General features: G+C 41.1%; 1 protein-coding gene across 1 annotated transcript in view; it reads left to right on the forward strand.

Annotated features, from left to right (window-relative positions):
- Fnbp4 (formin binding protein 4) overlaps positions 1–18,669 on the forward strand; it is a 32,635-nt gene extending 13,966 nt beyond the window's left edge. The window contains exons 9-17 of the mRNA XM_021194079.2: positions 2,077–2,201; positions 3,116–3,220; positions 4,659–4,792; positions 5,774–5,958; positions 13,480–13,796; positions 13,926–14,070; positions 15,329–15,657; positions 17,362–17,519; positions 17,727–18,669. Of these exons, the coding sequence (XP_021049738.2) occupies positions 2,077–2,201; positions 3,116–3,220; positions 4,659–4,792; positions 5,774–5,958; positions 13,480–13,796; positions 13,926–14,070; positions 15,329–15,657; positions 17,362–17,519; positions 17,727–17,817 (1,589 nt within the window). The 3' untranslated portion in view covers positions 17,818–18,669. The remainder of the gene's footprint in view (positions 1–2,076; positions 2,202–3,115; positions 3,221–4,658; positions 4,793–5,773; positions 5,959–13,479; positions 13,797–13,925; positions 14,071–15,328; positions 15,658–17,361; positions 17,520–17,726) is intronic.
- Positions 18,670–19,577: the final 908 nt, after the last annotated feature.

The following is a 19,577-nucleotide window of genomic DNA, read 5'->3' on the forward strand; positions in this document are numbered from 1 at the left end:
AAAAAAAAAAAAAAAAAAAAAAATGTTAAGAGAATATTCATTCTGTCCCAGAGAATGGCCAGTGACATTGTTTATATAAACTGTCTGAATCCTTGCTTTCTTTCCTTGATAACATTGCCATCAAATATTCTATCGTCTATGAAAGGAAGCTGTTACAAAAATGCTTTCCCAGGGACTGGGAGAGCTACAGCCTTGCCCTCTTTCTAATTTAGTTCAAAGGCACTTGTCTCTTCTAACTTCCTTCAGGAAGATTTGTCCTGACCCTGAGGGGTGGTGGAATGGCCCCAGCCAACACGATGGGTTGCTGGCACTGAGGAAGTTGCTGAGCTCCTGTATGCATCATTCAGGTTCTGTGGCTTGGTGATCAGCGGTCAGATGTCCACTAGAGTCTTCACCATCTCATTGTCAGTTGTCACTAGGGTAGCTTCAGGCTCTTTCCACCCGTCGTCTGCCTTCTGCCCAAAGTCACAGCAAAGCCTTGTGGACTTACCACTCACACTTGTATAACTTGATAAATCTTGCTGAATTGCCATGCAAAACCTTGCAATCAGAAGTATAGTAATACTCAAAATTGATTTCTACAATATAATTGTTATAAGTCAATAAATCAGACTAATAGATTTTGTTTCAGATCATTTGAAAAGTAGAAAAAGTAAGGTCTGGTGAGATGGGTCCATGGGTAAAGGTGCTTAGTGTCTGGTGCTCACAAAGGTAGAAGGAGAGAACTAACTTCACAAAATTACTCTTTGACCTCCACATGTGCACAGTAGCACATGGACATGTAATACATTCATAATATTTTTTTAATTACAATTCAAAAAGCCTGAGGGTAGGTGTCGCTGTCCACATCTGTAATTCTGACACAGTACAGAGGCAGGAGGATCATAGGTTTTAGGCTAGCCTGCCATACAAAGTGAGGTGCTATTGTAATTTTTATTTTGTTTTATCTTGGAGTTTGTAGGCTGTAGTTGCTGTATATGTCCTGGCTGTTCTGGGGTTCCCTGTGTAGTTTTTGGTGATGTCAAACTAATTTTTCCTGCCGTTACCTCTCAAGTGTTGGGGTCATAGGTGTGCTCCCATGTTACTTGTAAAGCCCTGTGAAGAGAGAGAGAGAAGGGGTCTTGGCAAGCTTGCTTCAGCTGGTCCAGAAACTTACACTAGGGTTCAAGCATATTTCCTCTGTTCCCATCCAGAGTAGCTGCTACTACTATAAGTGTAGAAAACTATATGAATCTTTTTTTTATGTATATATGAGTACACTGTTGCTGTCTTCAGACACACAGAAGAGAGCATCAGAGCCCATTACAGATGGTTGTGAGCCACCATGTGGTTACTGAGAATTGAACTCAGTACCTCTGGAAGAGCAGTCTGTGCTCTTAACCACTAAGCCATCTCTCCAGCCCAACTATATGAATCTTGATGACTGTAAACCTTAGCCACTTCAGTAAGGCTGAGTGAGTTGTATGGGGTTGGGGATGTTTGTTTGTTTGTTTGTTTGTTTGTTTTTGAGATGTTGTCTCTGTAGCTGTGGGTGACCTGGTACTGGCCTATGTAGACCAGGCTGGCCTTGAACTCAAAAAGATTCACTGGTCTCTGTCCAAATTAGCATGTGCCACCATGACTGGCTGGTGGTGAGGTTTTTGAGGCAGGAAATTACTATGTAGTCCACACTGGCCTGAAGCTCAGATAACTAGAATAACAGGCACCCCACCCCACCCCAGGCCTGGCAACTGACATTGGCACCTCCGGTTCCAGTTCTAAAAGCTGTCCTCCTGTTTCACTCAATTTAGACATATTCCAAGTTTGATATTTAGCTTTTTTAAGAAATTGAAGGGTTTTTGAAAGACATTATGGCAAAGAGAACAGGAAAACAGGCCATAAGGTAAATGCAGTAGTGGAACAGTGGGATGGCCTGGTCACCTTTTCAGAAAGAGGACCTTTGGGTGCAGGGTTGCTGGTGGACAAAGCGAGCAAGAAAGAGTGCTAATACTATTTTTCAGGTGTCTCCTGCAAAGAGAATAAAATGTTTTGGACCTCAATTGTTTTGACTTAATTTCATGAGTTTTTGTTTTGCAGCAATTGGTGCTGAAGATTCCGAAAAAATAGATGAAATTTCAGACAAAGAAACGGAAGTAGAAGAGTCTTCTGAGAAGATCAAAGTCCAGATAGCACCTAAAGTGGAGGAAGAGCAGGACCTGAAAGTACGGAGTGTGGGACTTGACTTGGGGTGGATCTGGGTCTGCTGCATTGACTGAGGCTGCCCCAAAACTCGAGATCCTCCTGCCTCAGTCTCCCAAGTGCCAGGATTATAGATTCAGTCATTAAACTGCTGTTAAATGCTGTTAGCAAATCATAAGCTCTACTGTGTCCAAACCTAAGGCTTTCACTTGGTTAGATTAAAAGATTCCATTTAAGGCTGGAATAACAACTTTAATGCTAAGAAATTATGTGAAAATTATTAATATTTACTTTGAGATTAAGCTTTGGCTGGAAAGAATGAATTTACTAATATAGGCTTCTCAGATTTTTAAGTACTAAATAGAGGAAAAGATTTAATTCCTATGTGAAATACTTGTCTTTAAACAATGGCAAATTTGTTTCCAATTGCATTTGTAACCTCATAGTGATGCCCTCTTCTGGAGTGTCTGAAGACAGCTACAGTGTACTTACATATAATAAATAAATAAATCTTTAAAGATTTAAAAAAAAAAAAAAAAAAAAAGGAAAAAGAAAAGTGCTCTTAACTGCTAGGCCATCTCTCCAGCTCTTACAATATGGTATTGTTGACAATAGTCTCAATGCTGTACATTAGATTCCCAGTTTTATGGATGAAAGATTTTACTCCTTATTATTCCACCCTCTCAAAATCACTACTTTGTGTAAATTTGATTAAGATTGGGATCTTTCTTCCGCTGTTAAAATCCATGTATGCGTACATAAATATTTTATCTATTCTTTATGTGACATTTATAAATTAGGAGCCTAAACATAACTAGTTCAATCATCTATCTGTAGGCCATAAATCCTACTACCAGTAATAATAAATGGAAGACTATGCATAGTATAGAAAGGAGTGCTGGAGTTCTGGGTTTAATTTTTCTGTTCTCTGTTACAGTTTCAGATTGGAGAACTGGCAAATACCCTGACAAGTAAATTTGAATTCCTAGGGATTAACAGACAGTCCATCTCCAACTTTCACGTGCTGCTCTTACAGACTGAGGTAATGCAGCTGGTTTTGTTGTTGTCTTATTTTTGATTTACTTGTAGCTGTGGCCTGGAGCTTACTATAGAGGGCATCAGAAATCCTCCTGGCTCTGGCTCCAGTGTGCTGAGATTACAAACTTACATTTTATAGAAGTTTTATTTTATTCATGCGTCTGTGTGCCATATGTGTTCAGATGCCTGCAGAGGCCAGAAGACAATGCCAGGTGCCCTGACCTGGAAGTAAAGGCATTGTGAGCTGTCTGACCTGGGTGCTGGGAACCAGACTGGGGTTCTGCCGAGCCAACCCTCTTGACAGCACTTCTTTTCTTTTCATGTATATGTGGCGTTTCTGTATTTGGGCAAGCATGCATGTGGTGGCTCAGGCTGAATTGTTCTCCGTTGCACTTCACTTTATTCTGAGGCTCCCACTGTCTATCAGTTGAATCCAGAGCTTGCCAGTTTAGCTGCTTCATCTGGCTGACTTGCTCCAGGTGTTCCCTGACTCACTTTCTGAGTGTTGTAATTACTGGGGAACCATGGTGTTTGCCTCGTTTTTATTTCTTAACTCCTGTCCTGGTACTTGTGGCAAGCACTTTACTAACCACGCTGTCTTCATAGCCCATAAATGGCCTTCTGTCTTAAGAGTACACTGTGTAACTAAGTAGTGGTGGTATGCACCTTTAGCCCTAACACCCAGAAGGTGGGAGGGAGCAGGTGGATGTCTGAGTCTGAGGCTAACCTGATGTACAGAGGGAATTAAGATGTTGGCAGTGGGCCTAAATGCTAGCACTAAGACTACATGACTGTCATTTGATTCCCAGAACCCATAAGGTGGGAGAACCAACTCTACAGAGTTGTCCTTGAACCTCTACTCAGAGCACATCATATACCCACACAAAAGACATGCACACCTAAATAATAATAATAACATCATTTTGTGAGGGAGTGCTTGATACAGAGTCTGTCTATGCAGTCCTGGCAGCCCTGGAGGTTGATGTGTAGTTGCTCAAACTCAGAGATCCTCCTGCCTCTGCTGGTATTAAAGGCATGTACCACCACTCTTGCCTTTAAATAATTTTTTTTTTAAATGTGCTTTGCAGTTTTAACTTTGGTTTCATATTTGAACTGTCAGCCCCAGGTAGTAGTAACACTTTATTAATCAAAGCAAATACCACCTTAATAGACATACATTTTAATTAAGGTGATATCTTCCATTAGAAGTCTCTTTTTGTTGTTTTGGTTTTTTTGAGACAGGGTCTCTCTGTAAAGCCCTGACTGTCCTGGAACTCACTCTGTAGACCAGGCTGGCCTCAAACTCAGAAATCGGCCTGCCTCTGCCTCCCAAATGGTGGGATTAAAGGCATGCACCACCACTACCCGATGTGATACAGTCTTAAGAGTCCCTTTTTTCTGTTTCCTGGCGTAAGTCCTAATTAATTCTCTACTGATTCTAGACTCGAATTGCAGACTGGCGGGAAGGGGCTCTCAATGGAAATTACCTAAAACGAAAGCTTCAGGATGCTGCAGAACAGCTAAAACAGTATGAAATAAACGCCACTCCTAAAGGCTGGTCCTGCCACTGGGACAGGTACGCACTCTTCTCCCCTTTTTACCTTTCACCTTTGACATCTCAGACATGATTGTGATCACCACCACCTGACGCCATGACAGCCTGTCTGGAGACTGAGCAGCTGCAGTTAGTGGTGCAGGGCAGGCAAAGAGCCTGCGAGCAGATTTTGGCCAGCCACACATTCGGAAAAACAAAAAGCAATGTTTAAAAGTGTTCCATGTAACAGATTTTTTCCCAAGATTGGACAAAGCCGGTTTTTACTCTCCAGAGTGTTGCACGGAGTAGGGCGGGCTTGGGGGTTAAGCGCATGCGAGAGCTCTGTGCGCTTTACAGGACCTCTGGAAGCAACTACTCCTGATTAACCTCGGTGAAGTTAAAGAAAACTTCGTGACTGCAGAAGTGAATGAAGAACAAGATTACTATCCTCTGCCAGCAGGTCAGATGAAAACATTTCTTTTTATATTTGGCTTTTCTTGATTTTTTTTTTTTTTCGTTATTTGAAATCTTTGCTCTTTTATTTTTCAGCTCCCAGATCCTCTCCCTCTCTTTAGCTTTCACTGTGTTTGATATCAAGAATTTGAAATGAATTCCACGGTCCAAGAGGGGAAGAGTCACCTTTCACTTCGATGTTCTCTTCTTTGGAAGGGAAACTAGTGTTCTAGGCAACTGAGTCCCTTCATTAATGACACTTGAAACCCGGTTTTACATTGGCAAAAAAAAAAAGACCAAACAAACAAAACAAATGATTTCTAAGTCATCTGTTGGCGAGGGCTAAGGGCTGTATTCACAGAGCTGCTGGCAGTGCAAATAGCTTTGAGTTATCCTGGGTTCTCCATCCACAATTGTCAAAGCTCTTTGTGGCCTTTGTGAATAGCAGACCATAAGAAGAGGTTCGTCCCTGTGAGAGCAGACTGCTTGCTGTCCTGGGACAGGACCCAATGGAAGTGTCTCTGTAGGAGAACAGATTTTAAAACATGGGTTTTCTTTCTTGTGATTTAGGGATCATAGACGATATTTCTATGTAAACGAACAGTCGGGCGAGTCTCAGTGGGAATTCCCAGATGGTGAGGAGGAGGAAGAAAGCCAAACACAGGAAGTTAGAGATGAGAGTCTTCCTAAGCTGACCGTGAAAGACAAAACCTGCACTGATCCAAACTCTCCAGAACCTTCTGAGAATCCCACAGGTAAGACAGTTTGTTCTGTTCTAGTAGAACAATAGTTTTAGAGAAAAGAACATGAGTCTTTTTATTACAGGACAGTTTATAGCATAGGAATAACATGCTAATTGAAGTCCAACTTAAACTGTGAGAACACATGAGTTAGCTAAAAGGAATTAAGTCAGTGTATCACTCTGCCGTCAAAGTAAAAAAAAAAATAGTACCTTTTGATCTTAAAATATTTCATGCTCTGAATATTAATTAGTACATGTTTTGTGTACTCTGTTAATAAGTACAAATTTTATGTATCAAACAAAAATAATTCATAGGGCTGGAGAGATGGCTCAGTGGTTAAGAGCACTGGATGCACTCTCACAGGTCCTGAGTTCAATTCCCAACAGCCACATGGTGGCTCACAACCATCAGTAATAGAATCCGATGCCCTCTTCTCATGTGAACTCATAAAAAATTTTAAAATGTAAAAAAAAATACAAAGATAACCATACTTCTTTCATGTAACAGAGAAAGACAGGAATGGCTATGCAAGGACTAGGTGTTGGAATTTCCAGATCTGTGAAGTAAAAATAAGGATGGGTTTTCATTTTATACAACTTGATATTTTGGCCTCATTTCTGACTTTCACTAGTCTTCTAAATATTCTTATTAAGTATAAATCAAAATGATAGGAAGAAAAGCTATAGAAGTAGGATCTATTCTAGCAGTCAATGGGATTTAAGTTTGTCAGTGGTATTTTTAGATAAATCTGATCAGAAATGGGTAAAACTTCCCATTTAAGATAGTCCTAGAGGAATTGTGATGGTTTTGTGATTCTTACCCCCCCCCCCCCCGTCTGTGAATGCCCAAGCAGAGACCTACCAGCTTTATATCTCACTCCTTTGAAGCCAGACACATTTTTTGAAAGGCTCTCTCAACTGAGACCTGGAATTGCTTGATGAGGTTAAGTTTACTGATCTGGACTTGGTCCACCTTCTGTGCTTCAATAATGCTTGGATTCCAAGCAGGCACCACACATGCCTCTCTCACTTTTAGACAGGGTCTCACTGTGTCGGTGATCTGGTACTTGCTCTAGGCCAGGCTGTCCTCCAACTCAGGATTCATCTGCTCTGCCTCCCGAGTGCTGGGAGGACTATAGCCACATCCAGAGTGTTTGCTTGTTTGTAAAGCACAGTTGGTACTGATTGAACTAGACTGTCATGCTTGCACCATATATAGTGTGTGTGTGCTTGGTGCTTGGCACCTCAAAGGCCAGAAGAGCAGCAAGTCAGACTTCCTCAGAATCTACAGATGATTGTGAGTTGCGGAGTGGGTGCCACAGCTCATCTGGAAAAATACCCAGATATATTAGCTCTCTCTCCAGGGTGCCTCCCAACTCAGTGAAATCCATAAGTGGGCTCCTTAGTTTATCCTGAGAGCCAAGCAGCTGCTTATAAGACTCACATAGTTTGACAATTTATAAAAGAAAATAAGTTTTTTGCCAAGTCTCTTTTTTTTTCCTCTCCTTGCTTTCCTTCTTACCCCCTCTCTTGCTTCTTTTCTGGTTTTAGTGGTACTGGGAAGTAAACCCGGGATTAGCACGTATTCCTAACTACTTAGGTTGTTTTAACCAGAGACTACTCTGTAACCCAGATTTTGGCTTAAATGAGATCTTCCTGTCTGGACCTCCTGTGATTATGTCTGATGTTGCCAGGAGACTTGTGGCAAGACCCTGTCGTTCCCTGTCTGTCCCCACTCCCCCTCCAAAAAAAAGACTGACAGACACACACACACACACACACACACACACACACACACACACACACGGCTTATTTCAGTGAAATAAGGTACTGCCATTCTGACCCAGCAGTATTTTGTGCCTGCTTAGCCACTGCTCAGCCTTTCATGCCCAGTACCACATTCACCTTGGTGACCCTTCTGGGGCTATCCGTGACCTTGGCCATTGTTTAGACATACCATTGCAGTGGCTGGAAGATGCTATGAGCCTTGCAAAGAAAGCAGATGTTACTAGGCTTTATTCTAAGTCTTTCACTAATGTAACCTCCTGGAGCAAGGATAAAATTGTGACTTTGTCTTTAAAAATGCTGTACCCCTGATCTTTGACACAGAGAGGCAGGCTAATCATGGCTGTCCAGTAAGAAAGGACTCAAAACTTATAATTGACTTAGTCAGCATGGTGGTCACGTAGGTCATTTTATCAGCACATAAGAGGGTAAGGCAGGAAGATTTCAAATTTGAGGATAGCCTGGTGGAACACCCCACACCCCCCCATACACACCACACACAGATTTCCAGCACACACAGTGCTCACTCCCGTCAAGAAGTTTGCAGTCACCAAGCGTGGTGGCGCACGCTTTTCATCCCAGCACTCGGGAGGCAGAGGCAGGTGGATTTCTGAGTTCGGGGCCAGCCTGGTCTACAGAGTTCCAGGACAGCCAGGGCTACACAGAGAAACCCTGTCTTGGAAAAAAAAAAAAGAAGTTTGCAGTCATATCCCAGATGATCTTGTTAACATCACTAAGTAGCTTAGATAGAACATCAGTTCAACTAAAACTAAAATTCACAGATTATAGTAATTTTAGAGTTTAGCAAAAGGAAAGAGTTTTACTCTGTAGCTCGTTTCAGAAGTTGACTTTTGCAGTGAGTGACAGGATTTCTAATAACAGGTTAAGACTTACTTTTTTGTTCATTTATTAGATAATGAACTGAGGCTTGATTTTTTGGTGATTGTATTCCTGACCACTCCACTACCTTAGTTTATTGAGACAGACCCCAGACTCTTCTCAGACTTCCTACACAGATAAGAAAAGGCTGTCCTTGAACTCACGATCCTTCTGCCCTCACCTCTTAGGTGCAGAGATTACAGGTATACACCACCAATTGGGATTCTCGCCTGTGATATCTTGTTTTTATAACTCTAGTTGATACTGTACAATTAACAAATTACATTTTTTTATTTTTTTATTTTTATTTTTTTAAAGATTTATATATTTATCCAGAAGAGGGAGTCAGATCTCGTTACAGGTGGTTGTGAGCCACCATGTGGTTGCTGGGATTTGAACTCAGGACCTTCGGAAGAGCAGTTGGGTGCTCTTACCCACTGAGCCATCTCACCAGCTCACGTTTGTTTATTTATTTAATGCTTTAATGTCAAGCATTAAGCTGTTTTATCCTATTGATGACATAGTTGGTGCTGTATGGTAAACCTTAAGCCATTCTTACCTGAAAGCCATTCTTACAATAAAAGTTGAAACTAGAAGGAAACTATTGATAAAACTGACTTTTACATTCCTGGTGAACTTAGTCTAAATAAAATCCAATTTTATATCAAGGCCAAAAAGATTTAAAACCAACAGTGTTCCCTTCTAAGGTTATAAAGATGATAATATGTTAATATGTACATGTTTTTGTTGGCAAAGCAATGATTAAAACTGTCTTTTTTTCCCCCTTCTTTGGGGTTTGGGGTGGGTTAGAGACAGAATCTCGCTATGTAGCTCTGGCTCTTCTGAAATTCAGTATGTAGGCTAACCGGGTTGGCCTCAACTCAGAGAGCTCCGCCTGCCTCTGCCTCCCAAGAGCTGAGATTAAAGGCATGAGCCACCATACCCAGCCCTAAGACTGTCGTTTATAAAAAGAAAAATGAGGGAGCCATCAAAACGGCTCAGTGGGTAGTAAAGTGCTTGCTGCCAAACCTGATAATCTTGAGCTCAGCACCCAGGACCACGAGCTGTAAGGAGAGAACCGAGGTTTTTAATAATACACACAAAATGTAATTTTTTAAAAAAGAAAACTTGAGAGTCCAGAGGTATTAGCACAGCAATAGTATATGCTTAGCATTTGTGAGGCTCCATAAGGAGTCAATTAAGTTTTGCTTCACTTTTAGTTCAATGTATATAATTGAGTTCAATATCCAGTATATAATAGAGCATCATGTCTGAAGGTGAGGTGATATTATTTTATTGTGAGTAAAGTGTGACTGCCTATAAATTAAGGGCAGTGGTGGCAAATGCCTTTAATCCCAGCACTCAGGAAAGCAGAAGCAGGTGAATCTCTGAGTTAAAAGCCAGGTTGAGCTACAGAGTGAATTCCAGGACAGCTAGGTATCCACAAAGAAACACTGACTCAAAAAAAAAAAGAAATTAGCCGGGCGGTGGTGGGCACGCCTTTAATCCCAGCACTTGGGAGGCAGAGGCAGGCGGATTTCTGAGTTCGAGGCCAGTCTGGTTTACAGAGTGAGTTCCAGGACAGCCAGGGGTGTACAGAGAAACCCTGTCTTGAAAAACCAAAAAAAAAAAAAAAAATTTATCCTCACAATATTTTATCTTTAAGCTTAATTTAATTCTAATTTTAGTACATAACAAAAGCTGTTGGTAATTACTTTAATCATCTTGTTGGATTTCAATATTAAATGTTCATATAAATATGAAAAACAATAACTGGATTAGATTTATAAACAAGTAGAGGCATAGTTGTAATAGACATTTGTGGTACTTAAACTAAGTTTTCTTAAGTTTTAGGAGTTTTTTTGGTTTTGTTTTAAAGATTTATTTATTTATTATATGTAAGTACACTGTAGCTGTCTTCAGACACTTCAGAAGAGGGCGTCAGATCTTGTTCCATGTGGTTGCTGGGATTTGAACTTGGGACCTTCGGAAGAGCAGTCGGGTGCTCTTACCCACTGAGCCATCTCACCAGCCCCCTGCTTTTGGCTTTTTGAGGTAGAATCCCATTGTGCTTTGTAGGCTCACTCGGGCTCAGCTTACCAGCTGCTACAATTACTGGCTTGTGCTACCATGCCAGCCAAAGCAGCTTTAACTTTTTTGTGCTTAAGCTAAAGACAAAATTACTGCAGGGTGGTGGTGACAACATCCCTTTAATTTAGGCACTTGGGAGGCAGAGGCAGGAGGATCTCAGAGTTCCAGGACAACCTTGTCTACAGAGTGAGTTCCAGAGTGACTACACAGAGAAACCCTATCTCAAAAAAACAAAAAACTATCAGTGTTGTCTGAGAAACAGCTTTTATGTTTAAGTAAATTTAGGAGCTTGAGATTTGAGTTATTATATTTGTTACTAAATTTTACAAGTGTGTGTGGGGGGGTGTGGGTGTGTTTGACTTGTCTTTGGTTTTGGGTTTTGGGGTTTTGTTTTGTTTTTTTTTTGGACACAGGATCTAATGGTTCCCAGGCTGGCTTGAAGCTTGTTGTGTAGCTAAGGATGACTTTGAAGTCACAATTCTCTTCCATCTGGACTGTACTGGGTCACAGGTGGATGTTTCTGTGCCTGGTTTTATGCAGTGGTATGGAATGTAGGTCTTTGTGCATGCTAGGCAAGCATACTACCAACTGAGCAACATCCACAGGCCTCGCATCAAATGCAGTTTAATTGAATAGCACTTAGACAGGGGTTAGATGATGGCTTGCTTCTGCTGGGTCACACAGATCACTTTATTAACCCTGGCCTGCTGTGGTCCCTTGTAATGATTTGATTAGCAGCGTGCCATTGTCATGATACCTGAAGACAAAACTGCCTGTGTCACATGGCTGACCCAGTTCATTCTCCATGTAGCATAGTTAATTTAGTAGAAGGAAGTTTAATTCTTAATTTAACCATCTTTAGTGTTTAATGCTTCATTTTTTTGCCTTGTTCTGTTGAAATCTTGATATACTGTTTCATAATATAGGATTTATAGCTTTATGCATACTATTTAGTAAAATTAGTCTTTTCTAAAATGTTACTGTGTGAAAGTTGGTACATAACTGTATTCGTATTACTTAATGCTAATACAAGGAAAAAATTAACAAAGTCATACATACAGTTCTTTTAGCTGAAAACAGCATTCATGTTGTCTAGTGGAAAAGTTTTAATATCCTTCAGTAAAAGGAATATCTCAGTAATTATAAAAATAGTGTGGATTGTCAATATTTTTTATACAATGTATTACCTGTCTGCTCCATTCACAAAGCCACTCTAAAAAGTGGGTACTGTTGGCGGATTAGGCTTTCCCTCATCCAAGGTCAGTCACTATGAGTGACCCTCACTCTGATCTGAAGTCTTCCATAATGGAGCCCTTATTTAATTCAGTTTTGAGAATACATTTTGACAGGTTGTTACATCTATGTATCAGCAGTAAGATTTTAGATTTGTAAAGGTCTTAAGCTTCTACATCTCCAAGCATTCTTAGTTGACTAGAACGCACTAGGCCAAGAGTCAGGCCTGATCTCTTGCCCCTGGCCTGGCTCTGTCAGCCTAAAATCAATGAGTTCTCACCTGGGTTTCATTACCTCTAAAATGAGGAAGTTGAATTAGATGACTTCTCATGTTTCTTCTACTCCTAAATTCTATGATTTTTAGGGAGAAAATTCCCTCAACATTCCTGGGATATATATCTAATAGCCCCATATATTGTGAAACCTCCCTATTGACGATAAAGAGGGATGGGGAAGGCTACAAGTAAGTATATCCTCCTGTTTTCTCTGATCTTTGCAAAGCTCTGCCCAGCAGTGAAACTGCAGTCTTCAGTAATAGTGTTTGTGAAATTTGCGAAAATTTAATACAGTTTTTCAAGCTAAAGCAGCAGCAGTTTCAAATCTTCTACATCTCTGAACTCTTGAAAATCTCCATTATCATTTACTTTGACATTTTGCCCTATAAATTTCCTTTCATTCATCAAAAAAACAAAAATTTCCTTCCCTTTCTGTTGCTATGATTAAGCAAATGTAATACACACATATGAAAGAATGGGAGTTCACAGTTGCATCTTGCAAATGAATTTTTAAAACTAGTAATCCAGGTTAACCAAAATAGGTGGAACTTTTGTGAAATTTATTTTGAATGCATTTTCACTGTGGCATCCCACTTAACTAGCCTACTGAGAAACAACAATAATAATAAAACAAAATGAGTATTACAGATATACAGTTTACTTATTTCATTTTTGAAACAAAAAGATTCTCCAGAGAATTGTTGCCATCTTATATGCTGAAATACACGTTTGAAAGAAAAAAAAAATTCTAGGGGCTGAACTTGGTAAGAGTACATACTGCTTTGGCAGAGAAACCATTCACATTAGGCAGCTCACACCTGCTGTTAACTCCAGCCCCAAGGGGATCCAACGATTTAATGCCCTCTTCTGGTCTTTAAGGGCACTGTACACACAGGCACATATTTCAGCACACACACACACACACACACACACACACACACAAGATCAATTTCCAAATTACAGATTTGGATGACTGAGTTTCTCATCATTTTTATTTATAAATCTAGACCTAAAGAATACAGCTAGTATTTGAGTATCAACCTTTCCATAGAGTAATTTCTAAGTTGAATTGCCCAGTATTTTCGGTGACATCTGTGGCTTGCTGAGTCCAATTTTGATTATGGGAGAGCTAGCTAGCTGTCCTAGGTTGGGACAGGTGTCTGTTCTACTAGTCAGATGAACTTTGGCCTGAATGTTAGCTTTGAAGGAGTTGTCTTGAGGCGTTATTGTTGCTGCTGCTGCTGTCCTCCTGACTCTTGTCTGTTTTCCAGGTTCTCTTTGTAAAGAATCATTTTCTGGTCAAGTTTCTTCATCACTCATGCCACTTACTCCATTCTGGACCCTCCTCCAGTCAAATGTACCCGTGCTTCAACCTCCATTACCTCTGGAAATGCCGCCACCTCCACCTCCACCCCCAGAGTCTCCACCTCCTCCACCTCCACCTCCTCCTCCACCTCCACCATTAGAAGACGGTGAGATTCAGGAGGTAGAAATGGAGGATGAGGGAAGTGAGGAGCCTCCTGCCCCCGGGACAGAGGAGGATCCTCCTTTGAAACCTTCAACACAGACCACAGTTGTAGCCAGCCAGGTAATGACGCCCTTGGCACTCAGCGTAGTCATGGGGGTTGGACAGTGATTGGCATGCTTTACTTCAAAAGGATTTATTTTGTAGCACTAACTCGATTGGTTTTTTGTTTTTGTTTTTGTTTTTTTTCAGAGTTCAGTTGATTCTACTGCCTCTAGTCCTCCATCCAATAAAGCAGTAAAGAGAAAGGCTCCAGAAATGAGCACTGCAGTAGTTCAGAGATCAGCTACAATTGGTAGTTCTCCAGTTCTCTATAGCCAGTCCGCTATAGCTGCAGGTAAGTACCGTAATTAAAGTGGGTTGTTCTCAATATATCATTTGTTTGCAGCATTAGATGAAAAGTTGAAAAGTTAGAAGGTGCACTGGCTGGTTGTGTCAACTTGACACAAGCTGGAGTTATCACTGAGAACAGAGCTTCAGTTGAGAAAATGCCTCCATGAGATCCAGCTGTGAGGCATTTTCTCAATTAGTGATCAAGGGGAAAGGCCCCTTGTGGTGGTGCCATCTCTGGGCTGGTAGTCTTGGGTTCTATAAGAAAGCAAGCTGAAGTCTGGTGAGATGGCTCAGCGGTTAAGAGCACTGACTGATCTTCCGAAGGTCCTGAGTTCAAATCCCAGCAACTACATGGTGGCTCACAACCATTGTAATGAGATCTGACGCCCTCTTCTGGTGTGTCTGAAGACAGCTACATTGTACTTACATATAATAAATAAATTTAAAAAAAAAAAAAAAGCAAGCTGAGCAAGCCAGGGGAAGCAAGCATTAGCTCCTGCTTCCTGACCTGCTTGAGTTCCAGTCCTGACTTCCTTTGGTGATGAACATCAATGAGGAAGTGTAAGCTGAATAAACCCTTTCCTCCCCAACTTGTTTCTTGGTCATGATTGTGCAGGACTAGAAACCCTAAGACAGAAGACTTTTGATTGAAAATACTATTTATAGGACTGGAGAGATGATGGCTCAGTGGTTAAGAACACTGACTGCCCTTCCAGAGGTCCGAGTTAAATTCCCACCAACCACATGGTGGCTCACAACCATCTGTAATAGGATCTGATGTTTATGTCTGAAGAAAGCAACAGTGTACTCACATGCATAAAAAATAAATAAAACTTAAAAAATGAAAATACTACTTAGTATTTCTAGTTACTAAAAAACTACCCTTAAACATTTGGTATGTTTCCTTATTTTTGCAAGATTTTTTTTTTCTGTTTTGAGTTTTGTTACCATTTTGTGGTTTTGATTTTTGAGACAGTGTTTCTCTGTGTAACAGCCTTGGCTGTCCTGGACTGGCTTTGTAGACCAGGCTGTCCTCAAACTCACAGAGATCCACCTGCCTCTGCACTTCAAATACCTGAAGAAGAAAGGCATGCACACCATGCCCAGTTTCAAAATTTAATGTTTTACATTTAGCAAATATGTAATATTTTTAAGGGAAAAAGTCTATTGCAATCATTTTGTGATTTAACTCCTAGGTTATTTTCCCTTCTCTTGTTGCAGTGTATCCTTTTTATAGTTTCCTTTTATGTTTCCTGTGTTAGGTCACCAGGCTGTTGGGATGACACACCAAGCAGTATCTGTTAGCCATGCAGCAGCAGGGGTGGGCCATCAGTCCAGAGGGATGAGCCTGCAGTCAAATTACCTTGGACTAGCAGCAGCGCCTGCGCTTATGAGTTATGCTGAATGTTCTGTCCCAATTGGAGTGACTACTCCATCACTGCAGCCAGCTCAGGCTCGAACTATGGCAGTACCTGCTGTTGTAGAACCACCTCCACCTCCACCTCCTCCTCCTACACCTACACCACCACCACCACCACCAGCTCCCAAAGTGCCACCACCAGAGAAGACGAGAAAGGGGAAGAAAGATAAGGTGAGTCTTCTTCAGTTAAAAAAATGTTTAAGGGCTGGTGAGATGGCTCAGTGGGTAAGAGCACCCAACTGCTCTTCCGAAGGTCTAGAGTTCAAATCCCAGCAACCACATGGTGGCTCACAACCATCCGTAACAAGATCTGATGCCCTGTCTGAAGACAGCTACAGTGTGCTTAAATATAATAAATAAATCTTTAAAAAAAAATGTTTAGGCTGGGCGTGGTGGCACATGCCTTTAATCCCAGCACTCGGGAGGCAGAGGAGGGCGGATTTCTGAGTTCGAGGCCAGCCTGGTCTACAAAGAGCTCCAGGACAGCCAGGGCTACACAGAGAAACCCCATCTCGAAAAACCAAAAAAAAAAAAAAAATGTTTAAGGTGATAATACTCACATAGCAAAAATAATTATTTAGATGGCCTAGTCAACCATCATTGGGAAGAGAGGCTCTTTGGTCTTGAAAACTTTATATGACCCAGCACTGGGGAATGCCAGGGCCAAGAAGTGGGAGTGGGTGGGTAGGGGAGCAGAGGCAGGGGGAGGGTATAGGGAACCTTCGGGATAGCATTTGAAATGTAAATAAAGAAAATATCTAATAAAAAAAAAGATAAATTGCCAGGCAGTAGTGGCAATTCCAGTACTTGGAAGGGAGAAACAGGTGGAATTCTGTGAGTTTGAGGCCAGCCTCATAGTGAGTTTCAGGACAGCCAGAGCAACATAGTGAAACCCTGTCTTGTAAAAGGAAAAAAAGACTCTCATATGTGTTTTGCATACATGTAAATCTGTGAACCTGGTATCCCTGGAGCTCAGACAGGGTAGTAGACCCCAGCACCGAGGTCCTTTGTGGATTCCATCCAAGTATCTATTCCCTCCTAGTTATGTATATGTGCTTGTGTACACACAGGTACTTGCAGAGGCCAGACAGAACATGGGAGTCTCTAGGACTTAAGTACCCCTGATGTGAGTGCTTAGAACCAAACTTAGTTCCTTTGCAAAGAACAGGAAGTACTCTTAACCACTGAGCCATCTCCCCGGCCCGCATTATGAAACCTTGTACATGCATTAATCCATAATGTGTTTTCAGCATGCTCACACACAAACCCCCTTTCTCCTCCAACTTGTCTACATTCTTTTTATCCCCATCCCCCATAAAACACGTGACATTCTACCTTTATGTCTTTTGTTTTCAAGACAGGGTTTCTTTGAATAGTCTTGACTGTCCTGTCACTCTGTAAGCTGGGTTAGCCTCAAACTCAGAGCTCCGTCTCCTGCTTCTTGAGTACTAGAATTAAAGGCACGCACTACCATGCCCAGCTTCTATCTTATGATAGTGAGTTTTATAGTTTATAGGAGCATGAGCATACCACCACCAAAAATAATGTCTCTCCTTCCTCCATCAACTATTAACTGTATAAATCCGCAGGAAAGAATGGGGCCCCATCAACTCCTGCCCCCTTTATGACAGGCCCAGTCTTGTGTAGGCAATACAGCTGCTGTGAGTTTAAGAGGGCACCAGCCACGTCATACCACCTGCACACATTCTTAACCTTCTTTCTGCCACTTCCACGATACTTCTGAGTCTTGGCCTTTCAGGATGCATGCAGTATCATCTATATTCCTTGGATTCAGGGGAAGATCTTAGTTTCCAGTGTAAAAGATCTATTTCCTTGTTCAGTATTGCATTTCACTAACCTACCACTTTGTTTTAGGCAAAGAAAAGTAAGACTAAAATGCCGTCCTTGGTAAAGAAATGGCAGAGTATCCAGCGGGAGTTAGATGAAGAAGATAATTCAAGTTCCAGTGAAGACGACCGGGAATCGACTGCACAGAAGCGAATTGAGGAATGGAAACAGCAGCAGCTGGTGAGGTAAGAGGGCGCTGTTACAGATGTGGGCAGAGGCTTGTGGCATTAGTCTTAAAGTTACAGTCCTTCATGGAGAATACACATGTTGCTTTGGCTGAGAAACTTGAAACATTTTCCTGAATGGATGTGAGATCCAATTTTCAGTTTCAGTTAGAGAGTTCAGTTCTCTTTCTTTCCAATGAAGTAATAATATGCAAATTGTTTTCACAGTGGCCTGGCAGAAAGAAATGCTAATTTTGAAGCCCTTCCTGAGGATTGGCGAGCCAGACTGAAGAGAAGGAAAATGGCTCCCAGCACATAGTTTTCATTTTTGTTTTGTTGTATGTTCAGTCTTAACCAGATTTAAACTGTTGTCAGATGAACTGTAAAATGTTCTGAGGAAGAACATGTACATTTCCTGGGCAAGGATGCGTGCATACAAAGTTGTCCATTTATGAAGTACAGTTTTTCTGTTGGCTGGAATGAGGTGATTGGAACTGCTTTGACCTGGCTGTCTTTATTCTCACACTGGCAACCTTAGCATGTTAGATATGAGTCAGACATGGGAGTCATGGGCATGGAATCTCTGTATAGGACTTGCTGGCAAAAGTGAAGGGCTTCCCTGCCCAGTCGAGGCTTGTTTAGTTCTAGTGTGGTACTCTCCCTCCCCACTCCAGAACAAGTGCAATTAAGGCAGCTCTGTATCCTACCCTGCTTGACCATCAGGATCTCTTTCTGACCTCCTCAAGTCTGCTGCCCCTGAAGTGTTGATCTGTGCTGATGGCCACACTCAAGAGTAGTTCTCAGCAATCCTAGAACGCTCGCTTTGCAGCACAGGAGGTAGCAGCAGCATCAGGTGTTTAGATCCTTGGTTTTGAGAAATTCCCCCCCTAAGTATGTGGCAATAAGTATAATAAGCCACTTTGTGTATTGTCTTCATCGCCTTACCCACTTCAGAAATATACCTTCCTTCTATGCGTGGATGTGTTCTCCATAAGATTCCAGTATTTAAGAAGCAGTTCACTGTTGTGTACTTTCTATTGTATCACAATCAGGAAAGGTCACTTTAAACTGAAGGAAAAAGCAAATTGTGTCTTAAAGCTGTTTGTATTTCTCCAGTTTCTGACATTGTAAATTTGTATATATGCACCAATAAAGCTCTTTTTATACTTCTGATTGGTTATCCTTTTGCTCTTCTAAGCATGTTACCCCACATAACCAGGACTTAGTGTATGTCCATTCTTAGTTGTTCTATCAGACTTAGTACAGAACATACACTGACATTTGAACATCAGGAAAGTAGTGTCTTGGGGATATAGGAAGGCAGGGTTTTAAGAAACATACACACAGGCTTTTCCAATAAGATGGTGCCATTTTCTGGAGCTTGTATCCTGTTAATAATATAGCTGATATTTGACCTACTTAAGTCCTAGAAACAATGTAACATGGGGGAAAGGTGCTTTTTATTAAGTAATACAAAGCTGATTATGGAAAGTAATAGATATTTAAGATTAATCAAAATAGTTAACCAAAGATAATAGATTTTATTCTAGAATATTCCTATGCAGTTCAATTTTTTTTTACTTGTATTACAGTGTATTAGATTTTATTTATCATGCGTTAATGTTGGGATGCTCATTTTGTACATAAAATTGTTTTGTAATTTGCATAGAGTAAATTTCTACAAATAAAGATTATCAACTAGCTATTAAAGCTTTTGTCTTGATTAGCAGTTTTCCAGGCTAGTAGGAATTGCTAGAGAGCGCCAGCCTCCTGGTGTCCTGTGGGGCTGAGCGCATGAGGAGTCGGGTGGACCAGCTTTGTTTGGGTAGTTTCACTCATTTGCCACCTTTACTTATAACTAGTTTTGCTAAATAGTTTGGTGTAGAAGATATTTTTTTTTCCATTACCGCTAGAAGGTAGAGAATAAAGAGGATCTGATAATAGTGTCGCTGGGAGAAGGACATTCTAGTTTGTGAATCTGGCCTGTCTCAGCTTAATTGAGAGATTGTGGGCCCAGCCTGCATGAGTCAATTCTTTAACTTTTTGTTAAAGATTTCTTTATGTATATGGGTGTTTTGT

This window comes from Mus pahari, chromosome 3, assembly GCF_900095145.1.
Source record: "Mus pahari chromosome 3, PAHARI_EIJ_v1.1, whole genome shotgun sequence".
In the NCBI taxonomy this organism is placed as follows: domain Eukaryota; kingdom Metazoa; phylum Chordata; class Mammalia; order Rodentia; family Muridae; genus Mus; species Mus pahari.